Source organism: Electrophorus electricus, chromosome 8 (genome assembly GCF_013358815.1).
Source record: "Electrophorus electricus isolate fEleEle1 chromosome 8, fEleEle1.pri, whole genome shotgun sequence".
In the NCBI taxonomy this organism is placed as follows: Eukaryota; Metazoa; Chordata; class Actinopteri; order Gymnotiformes; family Gymnotidae; genus Electrophorus; species Electrophorus electricus.
In genome coordinates this window covers 14,243,544-14,269,156 of record NC_049542.1, presented here as the reverse complement: position 1 = coordinate 14,269,156, position 25,613 = coordinate 14,243,544, and the positions used below count along the sequence as shown (strand labels likewise).

Sequence of the window (25,613 nt, the reverse complement as noted above, 5' to 3'; positions counted from 1 at the left end):
ACCTTTATTCACTGTCTGTTTCTCAGTGGAAACCCTGGGTTCTGCACTCAAATGTTTTCAAACTTCATAGATAGATAGCTAGATAGCTAGATATATATTTTCTTTTTTAATTTATGCTTAGTCTACCTGGTTAGTTAGGCTGTTACTGTACAGTAGTTATACATTGACAATTGACAAGATGACAATAATTTTGTGTTGTGGCGTGAAGTAATTTTTTTCATTTATATTAAAGATTTATTCGATTATAATTGCATTTTTAAGACAGTTGAACGGTAATGATATTTACAAGCATTTGGAAGTGAAGGGTTAATCTTCAGATTACATCATCATATCCAACCAGAGTAGGAGCGGCCTTTTTTTTTTTTTCTTTTTTTTTTTTATAAGATTAACAACTTCACAACGAAGAAAACGAATGTCCTGTTAGTTTTAATTTTATTTTATTTCCGTGGTGTCATTCAGTTTGTTTTCAACAACATAATCTGGAAAGTTTCCCAAGTGGTAAGGCCGTTTCGTTCCTTATAAACTTTTTTTTCTGTAGTTTTTTAGATTTAAGTATTCAAGATGCAACTCCCGGTGAGTTCGAGAATGACACTTTGTAATCCAAACGCAACCCGCTTGACAGTGTCCTGGCACTTCGCCTGTGTGGGAATATCATCAGTATTTAATTTGTCAGGCTTTTCAGTTCATGGTTTTGTTTATTTATTTATTTATTTATTGGTCAGGGTAGTAGGTTTGTCCGCTGTTTTTATGTGTTTGTTTTTAGAGTCATGAGATTCTATTGTGCTTAATACAATTAATAACCGTTGGTAAAGTAATTGGAATGATCATTTGAAGACATCTCGGAGTAATACAAAGTATAATCTATCTTATCTATATCATGGCGAGTACACAAGTATAACAGGTTCTTTAAGCATTAATTACTATTTCTGTTGATTTAACGGTAGGTTCTATGTGAAACCCCAAACCGTGTGCAGTATGATCAGTAATTAGTAATTCCATACTTAACACTCTTTTCACTCTCTCACTCTCTGTGTTTGTGTATTTGTGTATGTATGTGCGCAGTTTGAGATGCATTCTGTTGTGTGACAGGATGATGGCTATTAAGTGGATTTTGACTGAAGTGACAGCCCTCTCTGAAACATTTTACATTTATCGTATCACAGATGTGAAGACAAATAGTATAATACACAAAATGTTTATTGTTATTTCATCAAATTAACTCTGTCCTTTTATGACTTTCTTTCATGGTTCATTAAAAAATGAACCAAGCACAAACACACACACACAAACACACACACACACACACACACACACACACACATATCATGGGACTTTCGCTTCATGACTACAGTTAAGCGTTCGCTGTTACATATCCACATTCCTTCATGAGTTATGGTGTAGGGCAGCTTCACAACCTGGGTAATTACACTCTGTAAGAAATGTAAATAATATGTTGAGCAAATATAAATGAACTGTACAACACAAAATTTGATGCAGTACCAGTATCACCTTTTTAATATAACTGTGTTACCTGCCTACTACAGTTTTCCCTATATTTTTAAAAAATGGTTTTCTGAGTTATCAGCATACATATGATGAAGACAGTACTCGTTTATTGGGTTCTGCCAATGTAGTTGAAGTTGCAGTGGTTTGTCTTGCTCTGTCTTGCACTGCTGGGTTTTCTTCTCCAGCTGCTGATTGCTTTTACTGAGCTGTGTTGTGGCATACAAGACAGACTGTTCCAATTAACAGGACAAGTGTTCTGTAGAAGAAGGGTGATGTTTAAGGTACACTTTAGCACAGCGGCGCTTCATATTTTCAGTCTGTTTATGTGAAGTAGTCTCAGGTTGTCTGCACACTATCAGGTATTGGTGCACTGTTGGCAAATGCACCTCTTTGAATGGGTCTTATTCTGTGAAGCCATGCAAAAGTTTCTTTCATTGTCGGCTCAGCGTCTTCCGCTTTTCAGTGCTAAAATCTCAGTGATTTGTGTTAGGAATGCACAATATGAACAAAACTACTATATCGCAATTATATTGCTATGTATTGCCCATGCGATGTGCATTGTAATATATTAGAACATGTTGGCAAACCCTTGAGTAGCAGGATTAAAGACAGAAGCTTGCTGTGTTTCCATAAAACAACTGCAGGCTGTTATGTGTAAATTCTGGGACTGACATAGATGCTCACAGCACACAATATTTCAGAGGATGTATTTGCATATTGCAACCTTCTGCTGTGTCAGTATTGCAAAAGGCAATATAGTGATAACAGACAAATGATATATAGTACAGCCTTACATTGAATCAGACTGCCTGTGTTTTATTTACTCTTTAAAATGTAGAACTGAGCATGTGTGCTGCAGATGCTCAGGAAGACTCCACAGTGACTTATTCCACATGGTCCTCACTGGGTGGGGATTGGGAGAGGGGTCCATGAGAACTGATTACCCTAACCCCTCCACCCCCTCTTTAGGCATGCTCAACATCAAATCTCTTTTTTTTTTTATTGCAAGGCAAGCTGAAAGGATGTGCAGTCAGGACATCTCCCTTCCTGTGAGTCAGGACAGGATTGAAAAGATTTCATCTTGATTTTGACTCCCATCCTCCGGTTGAGGTTTCGAGTGTGGGGGCCATAGGCCACAGCTGTGCTCTGTGATAGAGGGGCTGGAGGTCTCCATATTTATACTCAAGTCCCTTGTGTTCTGGACTTTGTTTTCTCAGCCTGCTGTGCCGCCTGCCGAAAGCACGGATGCTGTTATTGTTACCTGTTAAAATGTGGATAAATGTTATTACTGATCTTTTGCGGTTGAGCTGCAGCACATAAAAGCTCACAGTCACTGGTAGGAATCTGAACAAAACAAGCCAGGCATGTTTTTCTATGATCATGATCACCATGATGTCACAATATAAACATCCTCCCCACTTTTACACTTAGTGCCTCTAGTGGAATGTTTGGCTCTGATATCGGACGAACAACTTTCCCCTTTCTCTGAGCCTCTCACATTTGCATTCTGGTTAGATTTCTTGCTGAACCAGAAACATTACACTGCTCTCAGATACTGGTCAGATCGAAAGAGATGCATGGATAAGTGATGAGCCAAACTCCTCTGGTTCACTTCATGGCGGTTGCTCATTCCAAATGCTTTTGCACAGAAAGATTCCTGAGTATGTCCGCTTTGCTGGGCTTTTTGAATCCTTTTCTGTCTTCTGTCTACTGGAAGTGCATATTAGGTGTGCCCAGCCCAACCTATTAGTTAAGAACACTGGGCTTAGTACATGTTTAAAGCCAGGAGAAATCACCAAAGTGCTGTTGCCGCAGCCTCCAGAAGTCTGGCACCCCAGGTGTACAAGCTTTAAATATAAAGAAATCTATAAGATAGATATAGATCAATAGTATTGTTCTTCCCACATGCATGCCTTGGTGTGGTATAAAATCAGGGTAGGCCATTTTTTGTCTTTAAATTGTGGTTTGGTGAGCAATGCTGTCTGTTTTATTGTTATGACTTCATTGAAAATGAGATCATATTAAAGGATCCATTTATTCAGAAAGAGTTCACATATGTAATAAGTAACAATCTAGAATAAGTGTTGTATGTGTGTTTTCCATTCACAAGTTCAATGAACTTGTTGACAGACAGTTTGAGTAAATCAGTATTAATTCAATGAGCCTTGCTGCAGTTTACAACAGCACATTCATCTTGTGAATCATTGTACCTCTCGGAAAAACATCTTCAGTTCTGAGGTCGGTGTGTTTGGAGGACCCCCACCCCCACCCTATTCAGTATGCTCTTGCAGTGGTCTGGAGCAGGGAGCACAGATGGGAGGCTATTTTGAGCTACATCCACGCTGCCCCCATCTCTAATGACCCCCTGCTGAGCTCTGCTTACCAACCTGAGAGCCCTGCGGGGTGGAGCAGGAGGGGCAAAGGCCATGTGTGCCAGGACTCTGGGACAAACCCCGGGGACTTATCTGGCTTTCTGGGAAAGTTGTTTAAAATGTGGGGTCATTTTTGGGAACATTTAAGGAATTCCCCCTCCCCTTTACTTTCTCTTACTCAAGTTAGTCTCACACTGTTGTCTGTGTGCTGAATACTGACTTCCCCTCACATGCACAGGCATGGAAAAGGGGGTGTGTGGACTTTTTTGTTGTGTTTTCCAGCTGCTTATTCTGGATTGTCTCAGAGATATATTTAGCGCCCCAGCTGAACTCTGCTATTGCACTGCTGGTGAATCAGTGAATCAGTCAGTATTTGTTGTGGGGAGAATTTCATAGCTAATTGTAGTGTTTAATGTACTTATGACTTGTTTTAGCATTCTGCCATGGTAACAATGACTTCTATCACTGAAGAAACGTTTTACTACTTTTTGTTATTGTTAATCAACATTTTATGACTGTTAGACTGTGACTGTTAGACTGTTAGAATGGTATGGACTGTACTGATTTCTGGATATTATTGCTGTCATTATCACCAGCACTGTGTTTTGAGAGCTACTCAGGGTTTGGGAGCTGTTTACACCAGCACTCAGTCATGCATGACCTCACTTCCTGTTCAAAGTGGAGTTGGGATGCATAATACTGCTTGTTCGAAAGGAGTTATGGCACAGCCTACTTTCCGCTCTCAGCTCAGACCAGCCCCGCCCCCACACCCTCATCCCTCACTCGCCTGTTGCCAAGGCAATTACAGCCCACCACAAAATCAATCTTTTTGCAATTTGAGGTTTATAAATTGCACTTCAGGAAGACGAAGCAGGAGCCATGCGTCATATACAATACAAACCCTCTAAGACCCAGCCATAAAGTCTCTTGGTTCTTAGAGCTATGGCAGCACATTTTTAAGCAGCCAAGAAAGCAATCTCCCATGAGCTTCGGCAGCCACAGTGTCCCATGTACCTGGAAGAGTTAAGCCAGCCGTCGGCCTTTTGGGTTTAATTTGTAAAAGATAACAAGATCATTTTGATTGCCGGCACATTTCATCCAGCTTTCCACAGAGAACTGAATTTCTTAAGATTAGTTAAGCATGTGGGCCTTGTGCAATTTAGCTCAGAAATTAAAAGGTGTTTCATTCATCCCTTAAAGAAGTCTACTTTGACACTTGACAGTATTCACAGTATAAATGTGCTAAAGTGGACTTTAATGAATGTTTAAGCCTTCCCCTTTAAGAAAGATTTTTTGCACTGGATACCAGAGCACAGAGAATAATTTCTGATATTGTAGCTTGAGCTTCCATGAGCTTATTTTCCATATCTCTTAATGGACACTTCAGTGGAGAGGCCCTCATCCATAAATATCTGTCCCACTATTATTTAACGCGATCTATTAGTACATGGCAAGATTACAGTTTCCATAACAACTGCATTTGATTAGAAGTAAACAACTCTTTAGGCCCTTTGAAGTTGTTAATTTGCTTCACAGTCTACAAGAAATTCACCGTGTTCTAGGTGAGGTTTGTGGCTTTATAAAGAACTTTGCTATAACTAATAATATTTCTTTTTAATAAATGAGAAATATCTCCAAGTGATATACAAAGGCAAGACAGTGCAACGTGGTGATCATTGACTTGACTTCACCATTTTACCAGATTATCTGGAGGACAATTGTATAATTTATAAAGTTTATTCTTTTATTCTTTATAATATTTGTTATATATAGTCAAATTAAATTCACAGAACATTCTTAAATTTTCCTAATATTTTGCTTGAAAGATACAGAATTCTATTTCTCTGAAAGTCCTCATGTATCCTGTCTCTGCTATCTGCCTGACTGCCTAAATGGTGTTTGGGGCAGGAGTCAGTGCCACTGAACAGTGCATTCAGCTTTATAGTACCCATGGCAGGGGGTGGGACCCTTCTCACAGCCGTAAACAGTGTGCCCACCACCAAGGCTCCAAGATTCTCGTATGATGAGATGTGGTACTTGCAGGTGATTCATGTTTGTCTGGACTCTTTCAAACCAGACATCCCAGACTCTCCTCCCTGCAGCTTGTGAAGGATTTTCTAAAGTGTGTGCTGACCTGGGCGGCATAGCAGGGGAGTTCCATTCATTTGCGCCTTGAGCAGTAAGCATTGGGAGGGTTTTTAAGGAAAAGGGTTTATTCTAATGACATGTATTTATAGTGTGATCAGAACCAGGGGTTATGGTTTGTCATTGGAAGCAGGGATTTGTTTATCTATAAAATATTTATTTTCCATCAAAAATTCTTTCAAATATTCTTTTTTACCTCAATGAGTAAACTGCTGCAATCCTGCTTAAAAATTCCCTCTCAGGTGTTCGTCACCACTGTATGATACTACTAGTTTAAACATTTATGTTGATGAATGATACTACTCATTTAAAAATATATAATGGTAGGCTTCAGACCTATTAGAGGTGCAGTATGCACTCCAGCAGTCCACATGAAGAAGAAGAAGAAGAAGAAGAAGAAGAAGAAGAAGAAGAAGAAGAAGAAGAAGAAGAAGAAGAACAAGAACAAGAACAAGAAGAAGAAGAGTTCTAGACCAGTGGCATTATCCCACTAACATTCAGTGCTCTTGACCAAATTGAACCTAAATACTTCTTTCTCATGAAGCTTATTTCAACATCTCTTTCAAGAAGTTAGTGATTGTATGTTCCTTAGTACTAGTTAATCAAAACATTTAGTAAATACCCTTTTTTTTTTTCTTTTTTTTTTTTGCTGTTTGTCAGGGCATCACATGTTGTAGCTACCCTTTTTTATTAATATAAAACAATATACTTCTTGTTTCAGAGGCATCATGACCTAGTGTGCTCTGATAGCACCAGCATAAACCAGACGGTCCTTTTCCACCAGTTCTCCTGTGTCAGGTAACCTTCAGCTCTGTTCTCACAGAGATATTGTAAGATATGAAATTAATATGTTATATCAGTAATCAATTCTCCCTGAACAATGTTTTTCTTCTTTTAAATTCCAAATAAGAAAGACAGTGAAAATAGATTTTGAAAAAGCTCTCCAAGCATTATAAGTACTGACAGCATTAAGCTGCATTATGACTTCTGAAGTTGGTACTGGTAGCTGCACAAGTGTTCAGGTGATAACCCTCTTCACCACATCATGATCACAGCACCACCTACTGACCATCTTATGCATTTTCCCTAACCTCCAAACAAACCTGGGATGAGAGTCTAAGGTTTTAGAAGTGTATAGCATTATGTATGCATTTCAACTAGTTATGAAGTGCTCTCAGATTGCATACAGTAATTACTCTCTCCACAGCTAACCCAGTAGGTTCTTTATTACACCCTATTGTCTAGATTTTCCTGTGAAAAGCTAAACACCCACATGCTGCAAATAGCATTGTGCCTAGTTTATGCCCCAACAAAGCCTGCTCCAGGCATCTGTGATTTGCATGTCTTCAAAGACTGGGCCATGGTCCTCAGGGTTCAGCCCCTGCTTTTCCCACCATTAGCCTTGCTAGAAGCAGACCCCAGGGAGGGGTTAACACAGAAGTGGGGGTGGCTGTTATTTGGGATATCCCTCAGTGAAGGAGCAACAAGCAGAAATGGCCCAGTGCTGTTCATCTTGAATCAACTGTGCATAAATCCTTAGGTAAAGATGCCAAAGGCTAACATCCGCTGTCATTTTTCATAATTTACAGCTGATTAAATGGTAAGATTACTGGCAGCATCTGCCTAAGTAATTGATCCACGTTAACAAACTCATATAATGCATAGGGTTAAACAAGATGTTTGAACTAACTTGTAATCAACGTCTAATCTCTTACATCAGTGCAATCCATCATCCAATCCCATATCTTGCTAGTTGCTGCAATTAACACAAAGAGGGAGAGATAGAGAGAGAGAGATTATCTTGGATGTGCTCAGCACATTACACATGGCAGGGGGTATATCTTGGTGAGAGTGGGGTAAGAAGTATTGTGCTTGTGCCAAGACCTAATCACTCTGTCTTCAGTTTGGCATGAAGCAGTGAGCTAGCCAAGGGAAGGACTGATTCTCTGACATGAAAAAATTGCACCCATAGCTTCACCTCCCACCAGTGCATCTGTCTTGTCCCATCAGAATCCCTTTTTGACTCCCACCCAGTTAATCCATTGAAACGAAATTCAGCTTCTGTTTAAGAACAGATGATGAGGTGGATGTATTCCTCATCTGAGCTTAATTGCATCATAATTAATTCATAAAGGATGGCCTATCTTAAGTTGCACCATCTGAGTAGAAACACAGCTTGGAATTGTCACCATTTAAGCCATTTAAGTTCCTTTGTAAGTGGGTTTAGAGTCCTGTTGTTGCTGGCAGCCTTTGGAATTTGTCTTAAAGTGCTGGAGAGCAGGGAGATTGCCTGAATCAATTAGTTGGTTTGGTTTTGAAGCATCATTACTTTGGGTTCTGGATCAAGTAAGGATTTAATGATTCACTAGTTGGTTGGGTTTTTGTGGAAAAACACATTTTTTGTTGATATGTTTTGTAAAATGAGGTCTGTGTTCATAAACTAGTGAAATAGATTATTCTGAGGGATTTTTAATTTCATTTCAGTTCAAACTTTCCTGGCACACTATATATATATATATATATATATATATATATATATATATATGACCAAATTTGGGAAAAAGCTAATGAAAATAAGAATCTGGTATATTTCACATACAGGCTAAACACGTACAGTTTAATAGCTTTGCAATTTTCTGATGACTGTAATTTTGGCCATTCACTGAGACATAGAATCCAGGTGTTATAACATGGCAGTTTCTTGAGTTCTTCCACTATATTTGTATACGGGACAGTTGTCAACTATTAGCCTGAGCCTTTTGCCATCTCAGAATTCAGTTTGTTTTAAATCCAAGTAAGTTAAGGATAATGAGATATAAGAGTTATAAAATGAAATGCATTTTTTAATGACCAAATGATGATACAAATGCTGATTTTCCAGCATATTGTTTTGAGTGTGATTTCTGTTCTGCTCTCAGACATTAATAGAGGATTGCATTACTTTGATCTATATCCTAAGACTGTTCAAACCTGCTCTTAACACACCTGAATTGGCATGTGAAAAGTAAAAACAATGTCATAACAGACAGGAGCAAGGCAGTGTTTGGAACAAGTCTCATCAGACTTTCAGCATCATGAAAATTATACAGAGTTGTTCAGTAGTCTTCAAGACAGTATCAAATTCATAGCAGTGTTACATAGTGGTGTGATAACCTCATAGAATGAAAATTCTTGATTGAGATTTCTTGCATGAAGACACACAAACTTGCCTTATGGACCATAAACATCTGTGAGATTTACAGCTAATTTGCATTTTTTCCAAAAAGCTGCTCATTAAAAAAGTATTCAAAAACATGTCAATGGCCATCTTTTACAAACATATGCTTAATGAGCTCAGAAGAGTCAAAAATGTATCCATCATTTTATCCAAAATATCTTAACATTTACTTTCCATAAAATAAGCTCTAAATCCTCAGCCCTTTATCCAACCTTACACCCAGGTACACAGTGTCCTAGTGTCATCATGCCAAGTTTGATCTACTGTGACTAATAAGGGATGTTACAATACATTTCAAAGCTGTTCTACTAACTAAACTAGATCATCTTAAGAGGTATATCAGCATTGTCAAGTATAACAGTCTTATCAAGTACATCATAGTTATCCCAAGGGCTTTGGTGACATAAACTAGAGATATTTTGTTCAAAACAGTGAAAACTTATCAACTCCCAGGCTGCTCCTTCACAAAATTTGGCATGCGTGCCTTCTGGAGTCATCAGTCTCACTCTGCCTTGACCCCATTCACACATCATAAACCACTTTTCTCTCTCTGTCAAAGGCTGATGTGCACACACATTACACTATCTGTAAGATACACAAGTGTTGGCTTGTTTAGGGCAGCTAAAATCCATTTGCTCCTGGTCGAGTCTTGCTCAGATTTGGCACACGTGTTTACATGCCACGAAGTTGGTAGCCCTCCACCAAAGCCCAACCTTGATTGGAAACCTTACGTTGTCACTTTTTTAGCTCCACTTTTACATTTCTCTATTTCACAGAGATGGGCTTGTTAAGAGACTATCTAAAACCCCATCATGTTAGAGGATGCAGACCTGTCCTCTCTGCATATAGAGTGTTTCCTGTGAGAAGCTGATGCAATCCTGCTTTTCCAATCCTTCATACTAGACATTAAGTAAAGCAATTCTTGTTATGATTGAATTCCTAGTAATCAATTAATCATGTTCTTTTCTCCTAAATCAGAAAAGAATAAAGAGTAGCTAAAAGTAGTCATCATCCTCGTACTGGCATTCTGTTATCTGCATTTTCCACTTCAATTGTAGAAATGATTCATTGATCACACCATCTAGCACAGTAATGATTTACTAGTTATTCTTGCTCCATATGGAACTTATGCTGCATATGCAGCGTCTGTCCAGTTCTCCCAGAGTTTCTTTCAAGACCAGTACCACTGTGCTGGATAGGGAGCATATAAAGACACATGCAGTTCTTCAGATCACTAACAGAAGTACATCATGCAAGGGTTTACTGAAACTTGTATTGTGTGCAAGAACTGGGTGGAGGTGGGTTGCCAAAGCTAACTATCTTAAGGAAGAATGTTCCTGGGTATCAAACTGTTTATTTGAATAAGTTCACATGATACAGAAGAGAAAGTAATGTAATAACAGTAATGTAATAATAGCCATCAATAATTAATTCATTAATTCATTTGTTAGCACATAACGAAACGTACAATTAGTCTTAATAATTTAGGTATTCGTGGCATAATGATGCACGTTTGACTTTTGAAGTACCGATTCATTTGATTTATGAATATTATGATTATTATGTGTGGAACTCTTACTACTCACATTTGTTTGCCTCTGAAAAATAAAACATTAATTGCAAGTAGCATGTGTACAAAAAAATCTTTATAAAGCTTACTGAACAATCCAGCTGGGCCATATCCAAGCCCTTAAACCCTTAACCAAATTGTCAATTCATGGTAATGATTCCAAAATGATTCCAACTTTTTGCTTGGTTTTTTTTACACAGCGCAGTGTGAGGTTGCCACAAACTGCTGCCCCCCATCCCCTCTTGTTTTCAGGGCAACCCTTGGTCTGCCTCTGAAGAGACATGGAGCCCAAGGGAGTCTAGGAGCTGAGCGGGACCAGGGGGTTCTGGTTACGAGTCCAAGGAGTGAGGCTGTGACCACAATATGGAGGAGCTCTCCTTGCAGTCAAGTCAGAGTCTTCCACCATCAAGGAGCGAAAGAGCGGTAAGAGCATGCCCCAAAACACGGCAGCATGCAGTTTTGCGTCCCGCATCGTCTACTGAAACTCCAGCCCTGTTCTGTCACTGAGAAAATAAGCCCCTCCAGACAGATGAGAAATTTGTGGAGAGAGAAGTGGGGGAATTGCACTGGAATTGCATGCAGATTCCAACATATAATCACATCTTAAATGGCCCCTTTTGCTCTTGTGTAGGGGTTTTTGGCTCATTTTAGCATGCATGAGTGGTAAACTAATACGATATATCTTTGTGTCAGCCTCGACTGCCAGAGTGCTCCAATATTAAATGGTCTTAAAACTGCACTCCATGATGTTGATTGTTGTCTCAGCTGTGACTTTCTCGATGCTGAAAAGCTTCACTGGGTTCTTGAGGCCTCTGGTCACTGTGACATTTGTTCCCATGCTCATGTCCATGTTTTGCCTGGTTCTCACAATCATGCCAAAGCTCCTGGCTGTAAATGTTTTCCTGGCATGTGAACCATAATGAGGAGACCTGCCGGGCAGGCTGGTACTAACAACACCCCAGTAGAGCCACCAACAATTTCACATCCATTTGGCCCCTGGGATCCTGCAGCACAGCATTATCCTCTGATTGGCCACTCCTGCCTGGGAGACAACCACTTGAGGTTGGTCGTCGGGGCTGCAGAGGGGATGAAGCGAGGATCGCATCACCCTAGAACCCAGGGCCCTTCATCCAACCACAATCATGTGTTCATTTGACAACCCCCAAGCCCAGCCCACAAGCACAGCTGCTTGGAAAACAATTGAAAATCATGACTCACTGAGGCTGCTATCTCAAAAATGAAAAAGGAATGTCTTTGTTTGTTTACACTGGTTCATGTCTGGTAAATCATTACCCAGAAGCCGTAACCTCTGGTATTGTCATAATAAAGGGTTCCAAATAATGTAGGACATCATAATGTTCACACGGCTCATTGAGGCCTTGAAATTATATTGCCTGTGATGTGTCAACTCTGACCTTTCTTCAAGATAATTTTAAAATTCTGAATTAATTCAACTGAACTCAGACTGTCCCCAATTTTAAATTAGTCCCAGTTTATGAGAACATCAAATTCTGGGCTTCAGTAACAATCTCTTCCTCTTCTGGATTTCATGTTTCCCCAGGTTGTGTTAAAGATAAAATGTGTCCATCAGAATTTCTACAGAATTCTCATGATCTGAACATATACAACTGCAAAGTTTGTGAACCCTTTGGAATTACCTGAAGTTCTACATTACTTGTCTGATCATCACATGAAGAGACAAACATGATTTGCTCTAACTACTGCGTTGACAAAATAATTTAAACATGCAAAGTCCTCTATGCTAATAACTTCTTAAAAACCATTTTGAATCTATTGGTGTTCCAGTAAGGTAATACTGAAGCTATGGTTTTGATGTGCCCCGCCTTACAAAAATGTTGCACGAGTTTGATTGCTTGGAGTCTGTTCTCCTCACAGTATTGCAGTTAGATAAATCTTTGATACAGCAAAAACAAGTGTATGTGAGAATATGTCTCACATTTGCATTTTCAATGTACTAAACATTTAACATTAAAAATTTGTTATTTTAATGTGTATTCCCTAGCATGTACAGATTATTGATTGAGAACGTGATTAGCAAAATCATCCAAATAGTTATTCTGTGACGGCCCGAGTGCCGCAGGGCGTGGAGCAGGACGCACAAACTCCCTCGACTTTGACAGACGTTTATTAACATACAACGCATACGACGATGGCACTCACACATAACATAAACGGTTAACATGAATACACATAACACTGGCATGAACACTAACGACGGCAACACTAACATATACGGTTAACATGAATACACGTATGACTAGTAAAACAACCATGAACAAAGGCAAACATGAACAGTGACCGACAACACTGCACCCACCAGCCTGGGTTTAAACACATAGACATAACGAGACTAAACCAGGTGCAGATGTGTGCAGGTGTGGTTACAAACACAGTAAACATACAAGACCCTCCCACTGCATGTGGAGGGCCAAACCACGTGACTCGTGGGAGGCGAGCGTTCAGTGACATATTCTAGTAATGTCTTATTACTTTTTAATACTATTAGGTTTATTTACTATTTCATCCCTTACATCAAAAAATAACAATAAATTAATACATGTATTATTTTGCATGCTGTACAAGCTAGTATAAAAAAGGTGGTGAGGAAATGGAAAAACATGAAAATGGAAATATGGACATGGAAAATGGAATGAAAATGGACATATCGAAAACACAACGTGTGCACAACTGTTTATTAGCTAGATAGCTTGTATGAAACCTTGACTATTTTGTTTGTTATTTCTGTAGTAAGTATTGCATATGCTCCAGTAGAGCATCTGGCTAACACGCTGACAGTGCAAACAGGTCTGTGCTTCGAAGTGGATGTCCCAGAGACACATTAACAATCACACTGAATTGAACAACAAAATCAAAACATACGAATAAAGATGAGCTGTTTGATGTCCCATATCATTCACTACAGTATATGATGTTACACTTGTAGATGAAACAAGGTCATGAAAAACATCGGAGCCGATCAACAAAAGAACCAGTTGTGTCCTGGAATGATCAATAAGATCTTAAACCAGTTAAGATGGTGTGGCATGACCCCAAAATGTTTGTGATAAATAGTTTTGTAAAAAGGAATGGCCTAAATATTTCTTATAACCATTGTGTAGTTTTGAGCTAAATATTCTACTAAACGCATGGTTTCAACTATTTTTTCCCAATCTTTTTTTTTTCCCAGTTCACGCTAATAGTCTAAAGTAACAGCTGTGCCGAAATGTAAATTTGATTTGTATAGGGAATTGTAATCCATAGGGTTTCAATTCAAAGTGAGTGCTGCAGACAGTGCTTCTTAATCTCCTCGGCGCTGACTCACTGTCATAGTACCGAAGAATTACTAACGGGATGGAAATGCTATTCATTCATCGTTATCATGCTCCACTGTTTTATTCTCCTTGCGCTATTTTTTCCTTTTCCTTCTCTTCTCGGTTTCCCTTACTCCGGGAAATAACGACGTTGCGTGAGTGGCACCTATAAATGATTCCATTTTAAATCACTGAACTGTTTTTAATAGTTGTTTCCCCTCCCAGCAGTTAAGATTACATTTATGGCACTTAGCTCAGTCATCCAAAGACATTTACAGTTATGACTGAGTATAACTTGAGCAATTACGGGTCTTACTCAGGGGGCTAACAGTGGCAACTTGGTGGGACTTGAAACAGCAACCTTCCGAGTACAAGTCAAGTACCGTAACCACTGAGCTACCACTGCCCCCCTGGAGTACGCCTGCACCTGGGAGATGATATGTCAGTGATGACATTTCATGCTAAGAACAAACGGCGCTTCCTGTGGAGCATTGGTCGTTTTTTGGAAGAATAATGTAGAAGTCATTTGAAATCCAAAAATCAGCAACAGCTGAAATGTCAATGGTGTTCTGTTTAGGACTCCACAGAAGGTAAACAATGCTGTCCCACGGGTACTTACGTGTTTGTTTTAGTCATTTTTGCACAATTAAATGTTTGAAGGGGAAAAAAAACTCACGGTTCATTTACTCAAGATGTGCTGGAGCTCATAGAGTAAATGTATGAAAGTAAAAAAGAAAATGGGAACTTAGACGTTTTGGTTTGTGGCTCGCTTCTTTCGAAGCAAGTTTCTTCGTATGACTACTGTCGCGTCCCCGGTTGTCCTTTGAGGTTTGTTGTGAGCGCGGTGAGGATATCATACTGAGGGTTAACAGTGTCGGCTCACTGTCCCGCCTCCGGTCGCTTACTGGCTCAGCCGCGGCAGAGAGAGCAACCAGAAAGGGAGAGAAAAAGGGAGCGAATTCAACCCGGCTGCAACTGAATTCCGCGTTGTGGCTGTTTCTGCCAAATATCACCACTCGGTAACAACACTTGCAGCGGAGGGCGCTCCATGGGATTCGGTTCCCCCCTCTCTGTTCCATGGCCTGCCTCGACGTTGAAACGCCAACCGTCTGCAAGGGTAAATTAATCAGCTATGCCGGCTTTTTTTTAACGCGTCTGCTCTTTGAAAATTACATTTCACTTTATCCTGTTTGGGGAATTACCGATTTATTCTTGCGCGTCATTACAATTATATTAATATCTGATATAAAATATAACTGAACGAGGAAATTACGTCTGAGGTAGACTTAATATTTAAAATCTTCTAGAGACAAATACAAGTTAGTTAAAACTTTTTATTCGCAATGTATGTCAACAAAATAAGTGCTTGTTAACAGCATGTAAAGTTTTGCAAGGACGATATCGATAGCGATATTAATGACGGTGATGACGATGATGATAAACATTCTGATATTAGTTGCCTAAAGAGTCCCGGTGGGCATTTTCTGTGGGTACATGCTATCTGATCTGGTGTGAATGTTTAATGCTCATGTTATCTCACGTTCTGATTAATTACACGACGGCTTTTTTTTTCTTTCCCAATTTGTGGCATTCGTCTTTTTCAGTAGATCTCGGAGAGTTTTTTTTTCCGCTGACAGGCTTTTCTGTTCATATCCTTTTCTGTGCATTATATGTGCATCCAAATACAAAGTCTGTATTTACCGTCTTCTCTTTTGATGTAGGGAACGATGCATGTGTAACTTTAACGTATGAGCTATTGTTTTATGGGATGTTGATGATACAGTATATCACCCAAAGTCTATAGCCGTTTATTAATTTCAGTGTTGCCTAACACATAACTTAGTCTCTTGGATCTGCGCAATTAATGTGATCCCTGTTTTTTTTTACTGTAAGCACGTGTGCGGGGCGGGAGGAGGGGTTATTTTGTAGAGGTAATGTCAACACAGTCCGGTGTAGGGTCAGTCTGTTTCTTAAACACTTTGAGGTTTGTCAAAGTGAAGGGCTCAGTAGCCATAACAAAGCCAGTTGGTTTTGTTTATGTGTGCGATGTCCAGTGTTCCAGGCTCTTTTGCTGCGAGCGGTTAAGAACAACTGGGCGGGGCAATTATAACCAGATCAGACAGCTGGGCAGAAACAGTTAGAGACTGAATACCTTTATCATAGAGTTAGAGAGCCTGGACAGCGAACCCAGTTTGCGTCATACACAAGTCAGCCAAGGTTCACGCGAAAGAAAGTAAGCATGGATATCAGGCCTGGCGCATACGAGGAAGCTCCCGGGCAGGCCGCATGCCTGCACCGATTATCCCGCCGTATTACCTTGCAGTCCAAGTGGCTAGTACAGTCAGTATAATTTTCATTTGTTGTAATACACTTTCGGTGTAGTGGTGGATTTTTACTATTGTTATTGCATCACAACAGAGGCAGCCTGAAGTGCATTCTTTGTGGACCTACGTAAGTCCCTGGCACAGGGGTGTAATGGAAAACACAGGCATGGAGAGTTTTGGGCCTGGAGGGCTGAGGGGGGAGGCTGCTAAGGTTCTAAGGTCCCAGCCTTGCCGGTCTGCAGGGAACACAGGTCTGCACTGCTCTCAGGCCGGCCCCTCCCCACACGCCAGCCTCTGCCTCCGTTTATTCCCAGGCCTTGTTCTCACAGCGCTCGGGTTTATTTTCACCAGGATGAGTCAGAGCCCTGTGCAGACACACTGGAAACTCTCCTGGGAGCATGTCAGGCCTGAGTATGTCGGCCTAGAGAAGAATCTCTGCAGGGGCCTGACTCTGCATGGGCGCGAGAGGGTGTGCATGAATGCATGTAGGCAATCGCCTTGTCATTCCTCTTCAAATATTTTTACAGAGCAGTAGTGTTATATACCAAAATAACCCATCCATGCTTGCGTATTTAGAACTGTCCAAGGATTTACAGGCACTGCTCATACTCAGCAGTTCACTGCTGTGCCTGGGACTTCATCTTTTTTTTTTTTTTTTTGAGCTTCCAAAAGCTTAGTGGATCAGCACATATCCATGCAGAGCAGAAACTACATGGTTTGTTCTTTTTTTTATTGGTCAGTGCTCGTCACAGAGATACTGTTCAGCCCACACCATTCTGACAGCATAGTGAAGCAACTGATGAGACCATCAGGATCTTCATTAGTTGTTTTTTATCTGCTAATGTGCTCAGAAAGCCCTCTCTCGCTTATGCTGGTATCTCTGTAGCAGTAATACATGTTTGGTGTACATGCTCTTTGAGGTCAGTCCCCCTTTCTCACCCCTTGATTCATGCTTTCATTATTTTGGAATAAAAGTAGTCTTCTAAAAATATAAAAGGAATTATTTTGGCTGTGAGTTTGTGCATCATGTATTAAAAATATTTTTATAAAGATGAATGATCTGTTTTTCTAGTTTTGGCTATGGTGGGTTATTAAGCGAGCTCAGTGTGTCTGGCTTGTGTTGCTACTTTGGGACATATGAAACTGAGCGCTTATTCAACCTGCATGTAGAGAAAAGGGGATGGTTAGGTGTGTGTCTGATGACAGTGCTGTTTCTTCTGCTCTCCCAGTCCTGCAGCTCAGACTCCAGCAGAGAAGAACACGGGAGCAGCTTGTAGACCAGGGCATCATGCCACGTGAGTACTTATCCTGCAGCCAAGCAAAACAGCTAAATGCCACCCAGTAATGATTAAACATCTTATTAATCCCACCCACAATGATCAGCAGAAGGAGAAGCAAGATCAAACCTGTTTGTTTGTCACCCTTCTGAAGTCTTGCATGGCCTCAGGCAATGATTATCTGTTATCAGTGATTTTGTGTGCACACATTATCGCAGACAAACCTTGCAACCACATGCTTGGTATAAAGTGGAGCGTGTTGCCCACAAATCCCAGATTTCTCTTGATGTGTCCTATGGCGGATGGAATGTGTCGTGAGTGCCAGTAAGAGGGGCAGTTATAATAAAAGAATGTGTTTGTGGAGGATAGACACTGATAAGAGAGCAGAGAGAACAGTGGTGTGACTGATGTCTGTCTGGCTTGGATATAGCTCACCCACCTCTCAGACCAGTGGTCGTCAGGATTGGCTTCTTCAGAGCACCATGCTCCTGCCACGCTTGAGTAAACCACTGGGCTTCTGCTGCTCTGAAAGCCCCATTGCCTCAGCCCTGCACCCAGACCCTCTGCTTACAGCTGGATCTGATACTCACAAGGAACATCAATCAAACACAACATGTTTATGTGCCTGGAACACTGTGCCTAGAACACTGCATTTCAAAGGAATGTTTGGGTGCTTCTTTAGTAGGGTGACCAGTCTCACCTAGTGAGACATGAATTTGTGATGAATGTGCACGTCTGGGGACACTGCTGTTAGTGGATTACAGCAAAATCTGGTGCAAAGAAAGTTATACCGATATATTTTCCCTCTCAAACCCACTGCACTTTTAATGTCCAGAGTATAAACTAAAACAAAAGCAAAATAACTTGCATCTTGCTATTTAGCAAACAATTAAAGTGCGATAAGTCCTGAAAATGGAGAAATACTGCTCAGAGGTGTATCTGAGGCACAAAGCAGTTGAAACCAAATTGAGCATTTATAAATCCTTATCTCTAATTTTATCTCAGCCTTCATTAGGAGTTCATTAAAATTTTCAATTCATTCGCTGTTCTAGTAAGTCCTTATGGTTGCCTCCTGACGTGTATTTGTTATGGCATCATGACTGGCACTGTGCAGCTAGTGGGTGATGTACTGTGGTTGATACAGCAGAAATAGATTGTCTGAAATGTGGTTGTTGGATTACTTGATGACTCAAGAGCTTAGCCTGCCTGTCATGAGTGGACAAAAGAGTCACTTCCTGTTCATTCTAGAAGCCAGTGCTTTGTAGAAACTGACTCACCAACTAGAAGTTGGGGGAGAAGCCTTTCATCTTCACAGTGTGTGTGTTCTTTGAAAGTGTGTCAAAATGCTGACTAGTTTTACTTCTGCAGATAAAAATAAATATGAAAGATTGATTATAGGAACTTGTTTTCATAAACAGGCATTGGGGGAATGGCTGTTCATAAAAAAGGTCTTTTCTAGAGAAGATTGTGTGTATCTACTGTGAACATCTTTAGACAGAGTTGCTATCAGAGTAAGCAAAACCCATTTTAGAATTAACCAAAGAGGTCTTTGATATTAGCTAAGAGATATAAAACCTTTTGTCTTCATGATTTTCTGTACATTTCCCTTTATAGCACTGAAGACTCCTGCTGTGTTTCATGAACAGATCCGAAGTCTGGAGAGATCCAGGGTGAGATTATCAGAGACAGCCCCTAAGAATCAATTTGGATTTTAGAAATGTACAGGTTCATAAACCAGGGCCAATACAGAGAAGTCTGCTGATACAGAGAAGGTCGTTCATAATTCAGATGTGCTCAAGGCATTCTGTTCTCTTACACTCTGATGTTCTTGTGACTTCACTATGGACAGACTGAAAACTTCCTGAAGCACAAGATTCGTAGCAGGCCTGATCGTGCTGAGCTTGTCCGTATGCATATTCTGCAAGGTAACCACACCACTAACTTTTTATCTGTGATTTGCTCTAGATAAGGAGTGTTGTAGAGATTTCTCATAACTCATCAGCCATGTAGTAGATTAAATTTGCGTATTGTTTAATAAAACCATGGACATTTCATAGACAAACTTGTGTACAAGAGCATTAATGTATATGAACTGGTTGAAAACCAGAGATGTAAGCATTCTTTCTGCATGTTCTTGCACTCATGGTGGTGTGTTTCAGAGACCCAGGCAGAACCCTCACTGCAGGCTGCCCAGATGAAACTGAAGAGGGCCCGGCTGGCCGATGACCTCAATGAGAAGATTGCCCAGAGGCCTGGCCCATTGGAGCTGGTACAGAAGAACATCCTACCTGTAGACTCTAGCGTTAAGGAGGCCATCATTGGTAAAGGGTCTTATAATAGAAGAAAGCAATAACTTTGAAGGCTGTTTTGTAATGAGACCATATTCAACTTGAACCCAAAATATGATCTCATTACAGAGTATTGAGAATGGCTTTGTGCTTTACTTTTGTGCTGATGGCACAACAGAAGAGGCGAACTCCCGGAAGACCCTGGACGTGTATAACTTTGATGAGGACAGCAGCGAAGCACTGTCTCCAGAGAACCCAGACAGTCAGGAATCTCAATGCTCAATCCCGTCACCCAGAGAGGCCAAGCTACCAGAGATCTCTGCTTCTCCAAGCCCTGGTGCCAACTCTCAGGTGATGCTCACCAACAGTCTTCCCTGCTATTAATCCTAAAATAGACCGTTTGCAGTTGTCTACAATTGGCTACACATGATAGATTTGTTTACAAAGAACACTGATTTTTTTTTTTTTTTTAAATATTGCATCTGAAGTTTGTTATAAAGAACACTGCTTGCTTTTATTGAAACACAACATCTGGATATTATTTCAATAATTGGTGGTTGATTAAGGATGAGCGACCCCCAAACCATACAACTCTGTTCATTTGAATATGAAAAGCAAAGGAATGGACTAAAACCAGCAGAGAGTTTTGATACATACAATGGTGTTGAGCTATTCTTCTTTCCACTCTAGCTAGTGGGTGCATCTCTGCTGTGGTTCTGACATCTATCCAGTCTGTGTTCTGTGTCAGATTCCTCTCCCTTGCGTTTGAAGAGTCTTGGCCCTGTGGTTTCTGTCTGTCTTTATCTCAGCTCTGTCCACCTATGTCCCAGGGCTCAGATCAGGTCCACTCTCAGATCACTGCTGCTTCTAGGCTGGCCGCCATTGCTGCCCCTACCAAACCTGGCCCCACTCTTGTGAAGGTGAGCAATTTGCTAGGATGATGTTACTTCCTGATGATGTTTTTCTGTCCTTGTGTACAGTGTTTGATGACTCAATCCCAAAAGAGTAGTTATTGTTCTGCAGGAGGCCTCCTTGTCAGCTGTAACTAAGTGATAAATGGGAAGATAAAATAATTGTCTACAATGAAATAACCCTTGATCACTTATGCTTTTAAGATAGTGGCCTGTATCTTCATATAGAATATCACTGATTTGACTCCTTTGATCTGGCCTGCTCTCTGTAAAGCTCTTTAGAAACACAAGCAGTGGCAGGAGGCACTGGGAGGATCCAGGAGTGGAGGCCAGGGATACTAAACAGTCTGTCATAATAAGAACAGACTGACAGTGAGATTGCACTTCCCTGAGGTACCTTTAGGCTAAAACAAAGCTACAAAGATCTCAGTAAACCCAGGGACAGCAGCAGCTGCCTCCTATCTTCAGTGGGAGGTCAAGCGAAATGCTCTTGTTATACATCTGCTGTGGTGGGGAGCTGATAAAAGTGCAGATCCATGAACCAGGAGTGAGGCAATAACTTTCACATTCATCTTAATACATACCCTTAAAAGCATATTCCCAATATTTGTTCTGAGAGCTGTCCCACCCTCCCCAGGGCGAAAGAGTGAACCTGAGCCTCTGTGCTTGCGAAAGCCAGCCTGAAATGACATTATTATAAATTAGTGGCTTTCAGCTGTCTCCTTCACAGGCTTTTCATATGTATCCTGTAGCCAAGTATTTTGAAACAATAAGGGTCATGTCCCCCTTCATACATCCTGTTTCCCCATCCTGCCATTTGAGGTAGGTGTTGACTCGCGGCCCACCTATTCACTAGTGTGTGTGAAGCGTCGTGGCTTTACCCATAAATCTCTCAGTCAAGGGCTGCAGTGTTGGTGCTGACGCCCAGTCAGTCAGGCTATGCTTAATCGTGTGATTACAGGTGTGCGTTGGCTGGTGTGCTCCCTGACTTAAACCTGCCCTGCCGCCCTCTGTCTCCCTCATACCTCCTTCCCTGTTCCAGCAAAGCCAGCCCAAACTGAGCAGTGAGAAGAGCCGCAGCAAAAGAGCAAGGAGCCCAAACCAAGGGTGCGGACACTGAAGTACCACCAGTATGGTCCCACCAGACCAGAAGCAGGAGCCCAGCGAGGCGCACATGGACTCAGCCTATGCCCCGCCCTGCTGCAGCAGCAGCAGCCACTTCCTGCACCTCCAAATCCTCAGCCAGCAGCAGCACAGCTACCAGGCCATTTTACCATCCCCCTGCAGGTGTGTGCCAGTGCCAGAGTATGTGACAGCACCAGTGTCTGTACTGTGCCAGTGTCTGTACCTGTGCAGTGCCAGCAGTTCGGCCCTGTGCTTCCACGATGCCCTCCTGCACCTTCGGGTCAGATGTGCTTAATCATTTAGCATATTTCAGAATCACTTTTTTTCCAGCTATGGTACACATATGAGTAATCTGAGTACAACATGTGTGTAACGCTAAATTCCTCATACATTATTAACAACAGTAGAGTTTTTCCATTCACCTCACTGTCGGCTGGAGCACAGCTCCGACCTCTGCTCACCATTGTGGTATATCGGGTCTGACGCTTGGATTAAGGACCGTGGTAAGGGATTGGTTCACTCAGCGACAGTTCTTATGTAAGGCTGAAGCAGAATACAAAGACATAAAGTTGCTGATTTATGACTTCTGAATGCTACGGTTTTCGCCAGTCAATCTGGCCTAACACGTCAGTGCCTCCACCAGCACATGACACTTCCACACATTCTTCCACACTCCTGTTTTGTGCCAAGTCACCTTCTGTTGCTATTGTCCTAGATGCAGCTTATTGATTGTGAATGATGAGGAATCCAGGAAGTCCCCCCCTTTAACTGCCCCCCCCCCCCACCTTTGTCTTGTGTGTATGGCAGGCCTGTGTCTGAGACCCAGAGCGGGCATGCCCTCCACCTCCTGCCGTAGTGTCGCCGCCCTGCACCAATCTCACACGGCCTAACCACACCAGCAGCAGCCGCAAGCCTAGCCCACTGCCTGCTCAACCTGGATGAGATGAAGGTGTGCTGATCATCATTGTACATTTGCTAACATAAATAAACAATCTACATGATATAGATACGTGCTGCAGTGTTTTGTGTCCAGTATTTATCAATGAATAAATCAAATTCTTGAGAGGATTATTTTAATGTTAGTATGGCTAATAAAAAATAGAGGCCTTCTCTAAATATTAGAAATAGCTAATTATTTAAATAATTAAATAATTGTTATAAATAACAATATTTATTATTATTTAATAAGTACAGTATTTGCTTTTAGCTAATTAGCAATAATTAGATGGCTATTAATTAATTAATTATTAGTTGAGTTTGATAAAGCTAAATAAATAATAAGGTGTTCTGTGTGTGCCAGGTGGCTGAGCTGAAAATGGAGCTGAAACTTCGTGGCCTTCCTGTGTCTGGAACGAAAACGGATCTCATCGAGAGGCTCAGGCCATTCAAGGAGAGCATCACCACCTCCAGTGGCCAGCCTGCCACAATCGTGAACATCACCGTACTGACAACCAGTGAGCAGCCTGAATGCCTGAGCACAACTCCCCCAGTGTCCCCGGTAACTTCAGAGGAGACAGCGGTGTCAGGGACCCTGCCTCTGAAAGCGGAGGAGGCAGTGGAAGCCCAAGTGTCTGAGAAGGACCAGCGTCTCCATGAGAAGGACAAACGTCTCCATGAGAAGGAGCGCCAGATCAAGGAGCTGATGCGCAAACTGGAGCAGGAACAACGCCTGGTGGAGCAGCTGAAGATGCAACTGGAGGTGGAGAAGAGGAGCCAGCAGGGGGGCGACGCAGCAGGCTGATCCGGCTCCCCCAGCTCTAATCAAACAGGAGCGCGAGGCCTTGCCTGGCTGCAGTTCTACTCATTGCCCTCTGGGGGAACCCCCGGCAGGGCTAAAGCAGGAACCCCAGTCACATGTGCAGCAGTTCTATGTGGGCCCTACGCAGGTGCCACTGAGGCTGCAGCAGCCCCAAACGGTGCTCACTCAACCAGGTCACGTCCTGTTCACCCCAGCCCTCCAAGGGCCAAGCACATCCACTGCACAGGTCACTACTCACTCAGTCCACACTTCATCATGTGGTCATGTTAGTTTGGCATGCACATGTCCATCGTAAGCACTCTATGTCTGTGCAGACGGAGCCGGTTCTCCAAACTGCGCCGTCCAACCCGACCAAGGACACCCAACAGAATTCACTGCTGAAAATAGAGAATGCAGCATTAGAGCAGCACAGTCATCCAGCTCAGGCTGCACCTCAGGTAAGCACCAGGATCCCCACATGCTACCATCAAAATCAAAACTGGTTTGGTTCCTTTTTGGTGGGCGACTTGGCTCGGTCGCTGAGATGGAAAGCTTCTCCCTTATTCCCACACTGTGGTCCTCACTTAACTCCCCCACCTCCACAGCATTGCAATTCCTCTCCTAGCAGCATCACAACTGTGGCACCAGCTGGCCATGAGCAGAGTGATTAAATAGGTGGCAGTCACACTTTTCTAGCCAGTCTCTCTCACACACAAACATGAACTCACAAGCTTTGCCCCAGCACACCTCACTGCAGTGCTTTTGCCCACAGGCAATGTCCCTGGTGCACCAGCACAGATTCAGCATACCAGCCGGGCTAAAGGAGAGCCAGCCCAATGATGTGGCCCAGTGTTTCCTCACCAACTCCCCAGATTCCTGCTCTCCCAGGGTCTCGCCAGGACACTCTGCCCCTAATGGCCTCACCACCAAAGTAAGACTGATTGCAATTTACAGAATTGTTTTACATGAAGCTTTTCTAAGGTTGTGGTTTTTTTTATGCATCACAGAATACACACTTTGGGATTTGTAGTATATAACTGCATGTATGAGGAAGTAAATTCATAAGTGCAGTCTTACTCTTAGACAAATAATGAACAAAGCCTAAAGGTTGAAGGTGTTGACTAGTAAAAAGGGTTTGTGGATTAATCGCAAATACTTGCAGGCCTTCTGCCCCTCTCTTAGTGTACCACTATCGCACCCCTTGAGTATAACATCAGTTTGGAACAGCTGAATTGATCTAGTAAAAGAGAGGTTTGCTTCCCACTCTGTCTGCTTAATAAATCCCTTTGCTCCTTGTCTCCATTTCCACATTAGTGTCCATCACCTCACCCGCCTGTTTACATCCTACCACCATCTCCGTTCACTAACCATCACAGCCCCAAAAGCAAAGACCCACCCCGCTATGAGGAGGCTGTAAAACAGACCAGAGCACTTCAGGCTACCATGCAGGTAACGGTGAGGGCTTTACAATGCTCTGTAATGCCCAGCACTCGACTTGTACTCAGAAGGTTGCTAGTTCAAGCCCCAGCCCCACCAAGTTGCCACTGTTCAGCAACCCTCAATTGCTCAAGATGTATTCAGTCATAATTGTTTGTTGCTTTGGATAAAAGTGTCAGCTAAATGCCATAAATGTAAGATGATCATCATCTTATTTCTCAAAGGTTCCTACTGCAACTAGCCAGCACATGGATGATTTGTTTGACGTCTTGATCGAGAGTGGCGGTGAGGAAAATTCATACATTTGAAAGGATTTGTTCACCATCAAATAGTTTGAGACAAAAATTCTTTTAACATCCTATCTTCTTGTC

General features: G+C 41.8%; 1 protein-coding gene across 1 annotated transcript in view; it reads left to right on the top strand.

Moving 5' to 3' along the window:
• The first annotated feature begins 481 nt into the window (after window positions 1–481).
• The window catches only part of mrtfbb (myocardin related transcription factor Bb), a 27,689-nt gene continuing 2,557 nt past the window's right edge, over window positions 482–25,613 (top strand). The window contains 23 exon segments of the mRNA XM_035529179.1: window positions 482–573; window positions 6,745–6,821; window positions 11,063–11,163; window positions 11,166–11,213; window positions 11,216–11,233; window positions 17,696–17,761; window positions 19,358–19,413; window positions 19,593–19,668; window positions 19,903–20,064; window positions 20,210–20,382; window positions 20,841–20,951; window positions 21,985–22,021; window positions 22,024–22,076; window positions 22,078–22,354; window positions 22,472–22,570; window positions 22,894–22,997; window positions 22,999–23,016; window positions 23,368–23,789; window positions 23,791–24,052; window positions 24,141–24,263; window positions 24,578–24,736; window positions 25,120–25,254; window positions 25,467–25,527. Coding sequence (XP_035385072.1) covers window positions 562–573; window positions 6,745–6,821; window positions 11,063–11,163; window positions 11,166–11,213; window positions 11,216–11,233; window positions 17,696–17,761; window positions 19,358–19,413; window positions 19,593–19,668; window positions 19,903–20,064; window positions 20,210–20,382; window positions 20,841–20,951; window positions 21,985–22,021; window positions 22,024–22,076; window positions 22,078–22,354; window positions 22,472–22,570; window positions 22,894–22,997; window positions 22,999–23,016; window positions 23,368–23,789; window positions 23,791–24,052; window positions 24,141–24,263; window positions 24,578–24,736; window positions 25,120–25,254; window positions 25,467–25,527 — 2,650 coding nt within the window. The 5' untranslated portion in view covers window positions 482–561.